The sequence below is a fragment of the Numida meleagris genome, chromosome 11 (genome assembly GCF_002078875.1).
Source record: "Numida meleagris isolate 19003 breed g44 Domestic line chromosome 11, NumMel1.0, whole genome shotgun sequence".
Taxonomy (NCBI): domain Eukaryota; kingdom Metazoa; phylum Chordata; class Aves; order Galliformes; family Numididae; genus Numida; species Numida meleagris.
In genome coordinates this window covers 16,975,530-16,988,293 of record NC_034419.1, presented here as the reverse complement: position 1 = coordinate 16,988,293, position 12,764 = coordinate 16,975,530, and the positions used below count along the sequence as shown (strand labels likewise).

Sequence of the window (12,764 nt, the reverse complement as noted above, 5' to 3'; positions counted from 1 at the left end):
ACCTGCGAGCTGCTTGCAGAGCATTGGTGAAGGGGGGAGCGTGGGCACTGCTGCCATATCTTCACAGGAGCTTTTGTTCTTTTGCATGCTTTCACCCCATACATATCCAGGGATGGCCACGAGGACAGTAGAAATGGCTCTCGCTGTGTCCTCGGAGGAGCTGTCTGCAGGCTGTTAAAGCTGAAGGTTGGCTCTGTAGGTGGGGAGCAGTCCCGCTGGAACACCACAGCACCCTCCATGGGATGTGCTTTAATTAGCCATGTCGGAGCTAACTATTTGGCTTAAGCCAGGTACCACGCATGTTTTGAGAGGAGAACTATAAATATTTTGAAGGTCTGTGAATAGTAGGCTTTCACGCTGACGAGTTGGTGTGTTTTTAGGTGTGAAACAGCAGCTGTGGTATGACATCTGCTGATAGGACACTTAGTCATCTGCTGTATCTGTTATTTGTCATCATTACATCTGTTACAGTCTGCATGGCCCTGATCAAAGCAGAGTGGCTTTCTGCCAGGTTCTCCAGCCCAATAGGGGCGGGGGAAACTGATTTTGGTTACCCGTGTCCTGGCAATAGGGGTGAAAACCCAGCTGTATTCGGGAATGTTTGTTGGAGCTTACCTCCATTTCTCTAAGGAAGGCTGCAGCCTTTGGAAAGATAAAGGAAAGAGGTCAGTGGCAGAAACAAATCCTGTTGAATCAACGTGTTCTCAGTACTTAAAAAATGAAGTGCCCTGAGATGCCTTTTGTTTATTCTGAGAAAAGTCAAAATGCTGCCACTTAAATAAGCAAGCCTTCAGGTAATGAGGCCTGGATCTGGCCGTGCATTTATCCATCTGTTTAACTATTCCAATATGAGCAGCGCACAGCTGCAGTTCTTCAAAAATGTGAATAGCCCAATAGTTCTTCGACACTAAACCCAAATCTGCTTTGTGGTCACGAGTAGTTAATGATAGAGGTGCTTTAGAGACTGTCAAGTTATTCTTAGAGTTTCTTTTAGGAAAGCTTTAGGGGGACAAAATTGTTTCATGTGCGAAGTCGGCTGTAAGATAATTTGCTTGAGCAAACATTGTTCCCTCCTGAGATATTTCTTAAATTGCTTGAGTTGCTTTGTTCAGCACTGTACTTGAGTAAAGGGATAATTCCCAGATAATGTGAATTTTGAGAAGGTGTATTTTTGGAAATACTGGAGAATTTTCATTTTTCCTTCAAAACACACAGTGCTGTTTTTCCAGGTTTTCTTCAGTATATTTTTGCCGATGCAAAATGCCTTTGAAAAACAAACCAACAAAAAAAAAAAAACTGCTCATCAGGTGTTGACTCAACTTCTCTGCTATTGATGTTTGTCTGCTGCTATTTTTCTCCGCTCTCTCTGATCTCTTCCTTCTGTTCCACGCAGCCCACAAAAGTATCTCATCTCCCCTCTCCCTTTTTTTCTCCCTTACTACCGCAGTCTCTTCTACCTTTTTGTGCACAGGCATTTCGTGTTCACAGCACTCCGGTATACCCGTGCCAATTTCTTTTTAGCTTTTCATGTTCGTGTTTATGTAACAGACTTTGTTTTGTGATTTCTACATGATTCCCATTTAATCGGCGTAATCTGTTTGTTTCCTCTTGCATTTGCTGCTGCACCCCAAGTGGCTCAGTGGTGCTGAGGAGTGCAGGTGCTGTGTCAGTTTGCTGCTCTGTGTTGCTGCTGCTGCAGTGAGGAGCACCTGTAGCCTGCTCATCCCTGCATGACTTGGTGGCCAGACGCTGGTTTCATGCATCAGAAACAACCTGCAGGTCCTCTTCTCTGCCACACACCCTTGAAGGATAAGCTCATTTTATTAGCAATATTTCTGTTGATAGGAGATGCTGATTCAAACAAGATTCAAACAAGATTGAGACTACTGCAATGTGAACAGAGACGTGAGGGATGTTTCAGGATGGAAAATCAAGGTTTGAGTGGTACGTCAGTGCGTGAATAAAAGATTCCTGGGGGATGGGAGGCAGAGACCTCTCTCTTTGCCCTGTCTTGGAGCCTTTAGGAAATGAAAATGACCAGGGAGTCCATGTTTTTGGGAAGCAGGGGCTGAGCTGCTGCCCTGTGTCAGAGCTAGCTCTCAGCCTAGGAGAGCAGTGCTCCGCTTCTGTCGTTGCTCCTGTGGTGTGGAAGTACACAACCTCTTACTAAAATGAGGTCTAGAGAATATTCTGGTGTATATATAACCCATTGTGCAGTTACCTTCCTACAGATAAATGTTCTTCTATAAAATGAAAGTTCAGCAGTGTGCCACAGCATTAAGAGATTTCATAGAGGTTGCTGTGAAATTATATGATTTCCCTGTAATACCAGCATGACAAAAATGAAACCATGGAGATAGTTCTCTGGTAGCCAGCGAATTTCTTCTCCAGTGACAAATCACCCAGTTTCTTTGCTTGCTTTGAGTAATGTTCAATTTTGCTCTGTTAACATTTTTCTTCTCTCTCCTTTCCACCTCCAACAATAATTGATGGTTATAGAGGTAATGTGGGGAGGAGGGATGCGAACAAAAGTTATTCTTACAGGATTGATCCAAAGCCCTGTGAAATCAGCAGAACAACTCACTTTTTCCTTGTGCAGCTCTATTGAGCTTGTTCCTGGTGCAATGGGTCTGCAGGCACTGTATTCTGGCTAGCTGGCCATGTCTCCCAATACTTCTTTTAAGCTGATCGAAGTATTTTTAAGAAAATTATTCCATGTATACGTTGTTTCTAGCATTTGTCTCAAGAAGCATAAAATACATGGTCATAAAAGTGCCTCAGTATTGCCAAATTTGGGTTATAGAGTAGTGGGGAAGAACATTTGCCTGTGCATGTAAGCAGTGTAGGTCGTGGTAAAAAGCTTTCACAAAAAGGAACAGATTTGTCTTATTTTCTCCAGCAGTTGTCATCAGCAGTGTAGCTATTACAACATGCTTAGGCTGTTATTCTTAAGAGCTGAGGGACTGTTATTTCATTTCTTCTTAAATAATGTGACTTGTACCGAGGCGACCTTGTTGTGCATTAGTAGTTCATTATGTGCTGGCATTGAACAAAGTCCCCTCTTTAGAATTGCATATTGAGGAAAACAGTTATGATTTGGTTGTCAGGCTCATTTGAGGTACTTGAACATCATACCAGTACAAAATTATACGTAAAGTATATTTAACAAGTTCTGCTGCATTGAAGAATAATGAGTCTAATGAAGTAATGGAATAAATATTTTTTTGTCTGTCAAAGGGCACTTATCTTTATAGAGCATCAGCCCTTCCACAGTTTTCAAAACATGGTAGAATTGCTAATAAATGTGCTGGCAGTAAATATCAATGGATGTAAATATAACCAGATGTTTGGGTGCAAATGGAGTTGGAAATGTGCTAAATCCTGCTTCTCTCCAGGGCATGATGTTGTCCTGTGCATTGCTGAGAAAGAGGTTGGTATAATCTCCAGAAGCCTCAACTGATCTTAATCTCAGACCCTGTGCTCAGATAGGTAGTTGTGGTGCAGTCATGGATTGCATGGCTCAAATTCATGTAACTCCATGCTGCTGCAAGCTGCGACTGGGTCTGTCTGAAGCAACTTTGTCATCAAAAATTTTGTGCATTTTTCATTACGTCGTATTACATCTTCTCAAACCACAGCCGTTTGATCTGATCTTGCATCATCCATTGCTTTCCTTGATTGCACACCACTGCACAATCCAGAAACATCTTGCAGGGTACCTGCCATGAGCGGCAGTGAGGGCAGGCAGGCGTTGGGCAGGAGTATCAATTTCATTTCTCTCTACCTCTTGGTACCAGGTGGACACAAGATACGTGTTATCTTCTGCAGAGTTCTTCAGATGCTGAAAGCTCTGCAGCTCATGAATTCACAAATAGATGGTTTTTTAATTATCATAGGTATTAATGAACTATGACTTATGTTCCAAATATATAAATGGTTCTTCCAGAGTAGTAGCAGTATAAACGATGCTCATGTTACTTTTGCTCCATATTTCTGAAATCTTTTTTAGCATTGTATATGAAGCTTAAAACCTAGCTGGAGTGGAAGGGATATCAAGGTTTCACATCCTTGGTGCTTGTATGAACAAGAATACATTTGATTATTCTGCCTGAAAAGGAGAATAAAAGACTTTACAACACACTTGAATTATGTTTTCTTGCTGCCTTTTATTGCAATGGCAAGTGTATTTCAGCTGATGGAACGTCATACACTTGATAGCAAAGCAGTGAGGCAAATTTATGTATTAGCCTGGGAATGGAGAAGGTGCTGTTTCAGGAGTCCGAAACGTTGCTAATTTTAAACTTGATATTGTCAAACTATAAAAAGGCAATAAAAACATTTAATTTTCAATTTGCACTGTTCTAGATTGGTTTTAAGTTACCTATTTTTTCATTTGTAGTCATTTTTTTTTTTTTTTAACATTTTAATCAAAATAGTTTCTGTGTTTAGATCAGAGACCTTGCCTGGCCAAGTTAAGTAAAAGAGCTGCTTGTTTCCTACAGGTGCAGTAGCTTTTCTGACAAACAAAGGTAAAGGTGGGGCATAATAAATCATAATAAATGCAAGTAAGAAGTAAAAAGATGTAGTCAAGGGAAACTAATTGAAACAATTTCAGCACCAAGTTTGTGAGAGTAGATAAAAACCTAAAAACTCCAGTGATGAGTAAGATGATCCATATATTAATAAATAGCAACAGACAAATGCAACAGTACAGGTGGTTTTGTTTAGTGCTGAGCGGGAATGTGCTGAAAAGAGAGCACCGTTGTGACTCATTGCTTGTGTCCCACTCGTACCTGCACTCCTTGTTTCCAGTTGTGTTGTATCTGTTAAGACATTTGCTGGAATAAAAGCCTCGGATTTCAGAGAAACAAATCAATTTGTCAAAGTAAACAATCTTTTCCATCCTTTCCCTGCATTTTATATTATATATATATATATTTTTTTTACTGAGAACTCGATGTTCCTTGCTGGTGATTTCATTCTGTAGCAAGTTCTGTAAGAAGGTGCATCATTTCTCTCTGCTTTTATTGCTCTTAGGCCTCCTCTGCAGGGAAAGTCTGATTTTGACCTGTATAATATTGTAAATGTGCTACAGAGGCCCCTGAAATTGAGACCAGACCCTTGTATATAAGTAGGGAATACTTTCCAAGGTCAGAAGTTTGGACTTGGTTGCGTAATAGTAATAGAGGACGTTATTGTTATTTTGCATGGTAATTTATAATTATTTTTGAAGTGCCACCAGCCAATGCGTAGAGATGATAAAAATATCTGAAGGAATTGAGTGATGATGCTTGTGCAGCTGTGTGATTAGCGTGGTGCTTCAGCCGCTCTGCAAGGTACGAAGGAGAGCTTCCTGCTAATTAATGACAAATGATTCTTTTCATTGTAGCATTGGCTCATATTCTTTGTTTTATGATGGATTCTGCTTTCCTTCATGTTTCCCCCTCAAAAAAAAAAAAAAAAAATGATTCCCTTGTGACAGCAGCCTTCACTGTAATCAGTGATTAATAACTTGTGCTGCACCAAATGGCACCAGCTCAGACTGTGGAGCTGCAGTGGGTCACAGCGTGACGCAGCGCAGCATGGCGTGCCTTCCAGAGCGTGCTGCCTGAGTCCCAGCCCTTCCAGTTGCTCCCATCCCATCCTTCCCATGCACTGTGTTGGACAGCACAGACAGCTGTGTTTTTAAAGAGGTGTAGTTGCGAGGAATCAATGTATGTGCTCAGAAAGCAGTGATTAAACCATCAGCGTAACTGCGAAAATAGCACACGTAGGTTGCTCCAAAAGTAATTCCTCCTGTTTATTCCCGTGGAAACAGCAGGCACAAAAAGCACAATGACACTATTTGATACAGCAAATGCTCAGCTACAAAACACTTTTTTCACCACAGTCACCACCATTAGCTGTGCATTTTTGCCAGCCATGAACGAGAGCCTGCATGCCACCCTCAAAAAAATCTGCACCAGCGAAGGTGACACGCTGTTTCACAGCTGTTACAGTGGCAGTGTTTCTAGGAAAATGTTGCCGGCACAGTCCAACTTTCACTGTGCTAACATCCACTGTTTGGTCTCTGCAAACATCAGCAAGTGTCAGTGAATGTCAGTGACTGCTCTTTTTTCTGCATGTAGGAATTCAGTGACACATCGTTGCTTCAGACACACTAGGGTGTCAGGCACCGTTCTGTCAGACTGCCCCTCTGCTGCCATTTGTTGCAAGGCAATAAAACATAACAGAAGATTGGTGGGAAGGTTCAACCTCTGCTGCCATCCCACCACCATCCAGCTCTGATGTTGTGGGCCAGCTTCGCAATGTAGCAGGCATCACTTTTGGAGCAGCCCTCGTATAAGACGTGGAACTCACAGTGGTTACGGTGTAAGGAGGGTGAAATTCCATCTAAATTCATTTTATACATAAAATACATATATATTGTAATTTTTTGCATCCAAATTGCATCGTTATTTTCATCCTATTATAGAACAGAATGCCTCTTCCCCTAAGATGTATGGCATTGGAAAAAAGGCCTATAATCCAGGTAGGAAAAATTCTTAAAGGTGCAAGTGAAGGCGATGTTGGAAATTTCTGCGTATTAATTCCATTCTGGCTGGTGTTCCACAACTCACCTTCCTCAGCTCCTTCTGTGCCCTGCTGGGATGAGGGCAGTGGGGATGCTGTTAGCTCTTAGTTCCCCTCTTAGTGACTCGGTGGAAGTGCTAGGAAGGGCTGATGAATTTATATTGGATATTTATATTGATAGAGGGGAGAGAATGATGTTTAAAAGACCCGTAACAAATTCTGAGGCAGACTATTTTGATCTCCCAGTGAAATCAGTTTAGTTGTGGTTGCTTATGAACTCCAAAACACGTCTAGCCAAAGGATCTGAACTCATTATGTGAGTGAGGACATAGGTCCTTGAGATGTACTTACAGAGAAATTCAATTGGATAGCTGAAAGCAACGCTTTTAAGAAACCCTCTATGTGCAGTAACAGAGAGTAACAGAACAATATCTTATTGTGGCAGCAAATGTATTTTTTTTTTAAATGAAGCATTGAAATTCTAATCACTCTTGTTCAGTGTTCAGACTGCAGCAGCTGTTGCTTTTCAATATTAAAAAAAATATTATGTTTTGGGAAATAGCTACTGTTGGTCAACTCCCTCGTATTATGCTTGGTTACAGATACAGCCTTATTTTAAAGACTTCTCTTCCTTTTTGAGCATCTGTATGTATTAATATCCTTTAAAAAGTTATAGAAAAAAACTTTAGATTACCAGCTGACTGATTTCTGTCTGAATTTTGTCACATATCGCTTTACCGTGATAGGATGCATGGAAATCCTTTCTTGGGGTAGAACCTCAGGGTCAATTTATATTGATGGTTATATCTAGCTTAATTTAAGGTTACAGTGGAGCCGTACTTTCTTAGATCTTGAGTCATCAGTTAGAGCGAATGTTAATTTAAAGTTATAATAAATACTGCTGCTCAATGGTTTTGTGCTTATGCATTGCCTGCAGCATTTGGTTCCCCTCTTACACAGCTTACAATGGTCACAGAAGACCAAAACCAGGCAGAGCACTGGGTCAATATGCAAGGAGCAAAGTGCCTGCCCTAGCTGTGCTGCTGGGGGAGCTGCCCACAGGGAGCAGCTGGAGGGCTTTTTCCCCTCAGAAAGACATGGATCTGCTTTTTGGATAGCTGTGATATTAACATTAATTTACAGTCGGTTGGGGAGCTCAGAGGATCTTGATGCTATTTTCATCAGAGCCTTCATTTCGGAAGGAGCAGCGGCTTAAAGACCTATTTTTAAGTTATGCATATGATTCCTTTTCAGTTAGCAGAGTGATGGTGACATAAGCCTAGCATAAGAGCAAAGTTATCCATGGGATGCGTTTAATTAAGTTCTTGTAAATTATTTCACTTTAGCCCTAGTTCTGTCATCCCCACTTGTGTTTGAACAACCACTTCTGCAGCCGGTCCAGGGAATCACAGAACCACTCTGCGTCCTACGTGAGCTGACAGCAGGAGTTAGAGAGCCCGGAACTCCTGCGTGGTGGGACCGTCCTGTCTCCTAACATCTCACCTTTCTTTCTCAATAGATCCCGAGAGCTCGCGGACGAAGATGAGAAGCACGGTGTCAGTGCGAGAAGGGCAGGGAGTGGTGCTGCTCTGTGGAACGCCGCCCCGTGCGGGAGGTAAGGGGCACTGGGAGCTTCCAGAGACCGTGGGTGAAGGCGGGATGTCCCGAGGTCACAGTGGAAATGTGGCAGGGAGTCCATCAGAGCAGCAGTGAAACCTATGGAGGGAGAAGACAAAACCAAAGGATGTGAGTGCAGGAGGAAACGGGAGGGCTGTGCCCAGAAGAGTGTACTTCTGTCTCGGAATGCCTTTCTAGTCCTTAGTAATTTCTGTGCACTTAACTTGTCCAGCTTTTATGATATCTCTGGCAATTAGCTGAGTGTCTTCTGGAGTTAAATTCTGCCCGATTTCACGAGTGCTGAGCCTCAATGAATCTATAGTTTTTTCTATATCCAGACAGTCGCAAAGACCAGATTGTTCTCTGTAATTATTCTAGTGTGTGCATGTATTCCTGAAACTGAAGCATTTCGTAGTTTAATGCAATGTTGCAGATATAATTAAAACACTGCTGTCTTGAGGGGAAAACTGTATATATGGATTCTTTGTGGGCCAGAAGTTGTGAGTACATTTTATCATCTGCTATTTTCTGCCTTTGGTAATTACTGTTGAGTCTTAAATAATATTTGGAAGTAACTATTTCTTGAGGGAGGTTTTGTTTTCTTTTATTGATAAGTAGTCTCATTATTGAAGGTCGGTGATGTTAAACATTAGACTTAATTGCAGAGACGAGGTAATATAAGCTAAACATCGTGAATACAATAACGTAGGTATTGTGGCCTCTTAAATTTGACAGAGTCAAAGCAGACAGCGCCATAAAGTGACATTTTACAACTGTCTGAGCTTGCAGAATTTTTCTCTCTCCAAACTGATATGTACTCTTAAATCATCTTTATAGCCTTACAACAGCTTTGTCTTTTAGCTGCTGAGAAAATGGGTAATTCCCCTGGCTATCTGTAAGAATTAGGATGATTAAATTTTGCTTCTATATGCAGTCCGAAGTCTAAATTACTGTGGCTGTTGCCATACTTGCATCCTATGCATGCACACACGCAGAGCTGCTCACCTGACTGACTGCAGTTGTGCACGGTGAGTGCTGGAGGTGTGAAACAGAAGGTGATACAAAACATGCTCCTGCTGCTTAGGGCTGTGGCTCACACCGGCACATGAAAGAGGTGAGGGTTTTTTTCTCTGTCAGCAGATGGGGTATGATTGACACACCCGCACTAGTTGTGTTATTCATGCAAAAAAGAGAGCACTGAGGGCCCCATGAATTATCAAATGGAATCGACAATTGGTAAAAGAATAATTTAGAATCCTCGGATTTGTGTGAGAATTGAAGCATTAACCATTAAGGTTTTCAGGAGATGGGGAACGGAAAGAAATCCTTCCTCATCTTTTTTTACTGAACTAACCTTACTGCACGGTGATGTCAGGCATTTAGTGACTCTAGATCTGGCATGATACAGATTGGTTAGTCTTGGGTAACATATTGATCTATTAAATGGTAGCTTGTTAGGAGTGGTTCAAACAGCAAAAAAAATGATGTGAAAGCCAAGCAATGTTTTTAAATATATATATAACATGTCTGCAAAGAGAAAATAATGAGCAGTTCGCTCTATCTGGGAGAAAATGTTTGTGTTCACTTTGGCAGGAAAATACAGTAATCTGGGTTAGATGCTAGGGCCAGGTTGGTGGAGATGATCGAGCAGTGGCAGTGATGTATTGATTTAGCAAGGAGCTGGCATTAAACAGAATAGCCACTAACTGTTTGTTGGTGGCTGCTGGTGGTGCTTTGTTTTGTATTTTTGTTGTTGTTTCATTTATTTGTTTTAAAGAATGAGTTAATTATCTGTCTGGGATGGTTTAGAAACATCTGACCTGAGCTCTTTGGGGTTCTTTCCAGATCTGATTATTGTTTGATTCTGTGTTGGTTGCTCTGAGAAATCAAATTTAAGTGTACAAATTCTGTACAATAGTAGTTCTGAAAACTTCCTCAAATACCTTGTTTTCTCTTTGCCATTAGCCCTGCAAATATTTGATATTTGTCATTCACAATTTAAGTTCTTGCAAACTTGATGGAGATTTATACTACTTCTATGCAAAAAGCTTTAAAGAAGGGACTTGATTAAATTGTGATTACTCCTCTACATACAACATTGTGGTTGCAATACAAACCAATGTTCTTACCAGAAGAAATACCACTTAGTAATATGGGAAAAAGACATTACTTCCCTTCTACAGTTATGCATATTTTATGGCTTAGCTCAGCTACGGATGTTAATGTGACTAATATGAATATCCTCTTTCAATGAGAAGCAATTCACTTGTGCAGTTAATAGTACTTTTGTCCTTTCAAAGTTTGCAGTTTCACGCGGGTGTGGACATCTCCCATTTAAACCAACAGTGAAAGTCTGTTTCACTTCACATCTCCTGGAGTATGTGCTGAGCTTGAACTTCAGCTTTGTATCTCATAGCTGTTAGTGTTTGGGGGGAGGAGGATGGTGTTTGGTTCTTCCATGTACTTTGATATTCTGGTGGTTAAGCGTAAGCTGCATCACAGACTACTGCAGTTTTTTCTTAAGAGTTTTGGTGCATTCTCCCTTTTTAGCATTTCCCATTTTAGCTGTATTGTTTGAGATTTACTAAAAGGGTGACTCTGAGTGACCGACTTGGAGAGCTATTTCCTGCCTTTGTGGTGTTTTGGGCCTTTTTTTGGTGTTAGAGCTCTAACTGAATGGAGATGTGTGTGTAACTCAATGATTATCATTGGTTTGGGATTTCTAAGTAAAAGTATAGCAGAATATTTTACTCATTCTTTTTGTTTCTCTTACTGGAAGCTGTATAATATTTGAGCAGTGATTTTTGGATGATAACAATGCTCATTGGCCATTGTTCTGCAGATACATGGCCATATTGTTGTATATAATTCTAATTCTGTCACAGGCAAACTGTTAAAAGACTCTTTTTGGCAAATCACCAAGTCATTGTCCCAAATACTCAAAAGGTAATATGGCTTCTGAAACTGATTTATCTAAATCCACTAGATGCAGATATTCACTAAAGTGTTATTATTATTATATTCTGCTGAGCTCTCTGCAGCTGTTTAGACTTTCTACTGTGCTACTGGTGTGTCTTTGGTAGTTTTAAAGGAGTGTTGGTATAGCAAACATCTCACTGTCTAATATCAAACCTTCTGTGTTAACATGCAGCAGATTTGAAAAAAAATAATCATGCAATGTTATTCTTTTTCCATTCTGCCAAGAACTGAAAAGACCAGGCATATGGAGATCTAAAAATGACTTTTCTCTACTATTGATTTTGTTCCAAAACCAGTAACTAAGAACTAACAAAGCCCCAAGTAAAGCAAATCTGGAAGTTCCTTCAGGGTATTCCCTAGCATTGCTGCTGTATGCATGTCTTGATTATCATGTAGTTTTGTCTTCCAGTATCGTGATTGATATTAACATGACTTATATTTGATTAGTATGGTCAGCGTTAGTAATTTGGCAACAATTTTGTATTTCAGAAAACATTATTAATTTGAGATGTTTTGAGTTTTTTGGAGAACACAGGCATAGTCTTGAACACAGGTGACATTAAGATTTCAGGACTGCTTTATCCATAGAGAAAGAATTGATTCTTAATCATAGAAGTGAAGGCTTTCTTGATGGTTATTTACACTTTCCAAAGACTTCAAGCTTGCCTGGAAAGCTAGGTGTTTGTTTTATGTTGGTGGATTCTATATGGGATATGATTGTATCCTGCAAGAACTTAAGTAAATGGCAAGTACATTGTGAAGCCAACAGAGCTTACAGCTCTAGGAGGAAATTCTGCTTCTTTCGTATTCATGATTAATTTTGTGTGATCTGTGTTTCATTCAATATGTCAGGGATATTTCTACATAAATAAACAAAAATGTCCTCCATCTAATATCGTGCCCTGACAAACGCAGATTTAATTGATAAATGAGGCCATGTTTGAATGATAGTGATCAATCTAGCTTATACCTTATTATTTCAAAGCTGTGACATACTGGTTTGAAACAATATTAGATCACTGAAAAATAGATCCCAATTTATTGCTCACTGCTTGGTATGACAAATCATTCACTGAATAATGTCATGTCTGTTGCAAATTAGTATTTAGACTTGCAGATTTTTGCTCATGTCTCTCTATTGCCATTTGGAGGCCTGCATGTTCCAGCAAGACTGTGCTCTATGAATAACGTAGCATGGAAAGTAGCTCAAACACCAGAAATATTTTGATGCTTTACTATTTTTTTCTTTTCCACAACCCTTGAATATCAGAGTGTGCTTTTTCCAAGGAGCTAAGTATTGCATTGATTTTACTGACTTTGTAAACATTTCATACCTTTAAAACAAGGTAGAGTCAAGCTGATAGAACTCCAGAACATGGTTTCTTTCCTCCTGCCCATCAGTGTGTTGGTAGAAGGTGCAGAACATCCCGTTTTTGTACACTTGCTTTCTGCTTTTGTTGCAGATTGTGTGTGACACTTGTCTGGGCATGAACAATCAATCATGCTTGCAGTAGGCACATGATGAGATTTTTGCTCAAAAGTGCATTCTAAGGAGAATAGTAAGCTGAATATTGTAAAAGCAATGGCCTAAAAAA

General features: G+C 40.3%; 1 protein-coding gene across 3 annotated transcripts in view; it reads left to right on the top strand.

Annotated features, from left to right (window-relative positions):
* The window catches only part of LOC110404825 (contactin-3-like), a 129,188-nt gene that overhangs the window by 70,895 nt on the left and 45,529 nt on the right, over positions 1 to 12,764 (top strand). For all 3 annotated transcript variants that reach the window (XM_021409550.1, XM_021409552.1, XM_021409551.1), the window contains exon 3: positions 8,093 to 8,188. In XM_021409550.1, the coding sequence (XP_021265225.1) occupies positions 8,093 to 8,188 (96 nt within the window). The remainder of the gene's footprint in view (positions 1 to 8,092; positions 8,189 to 12,764) is intronic.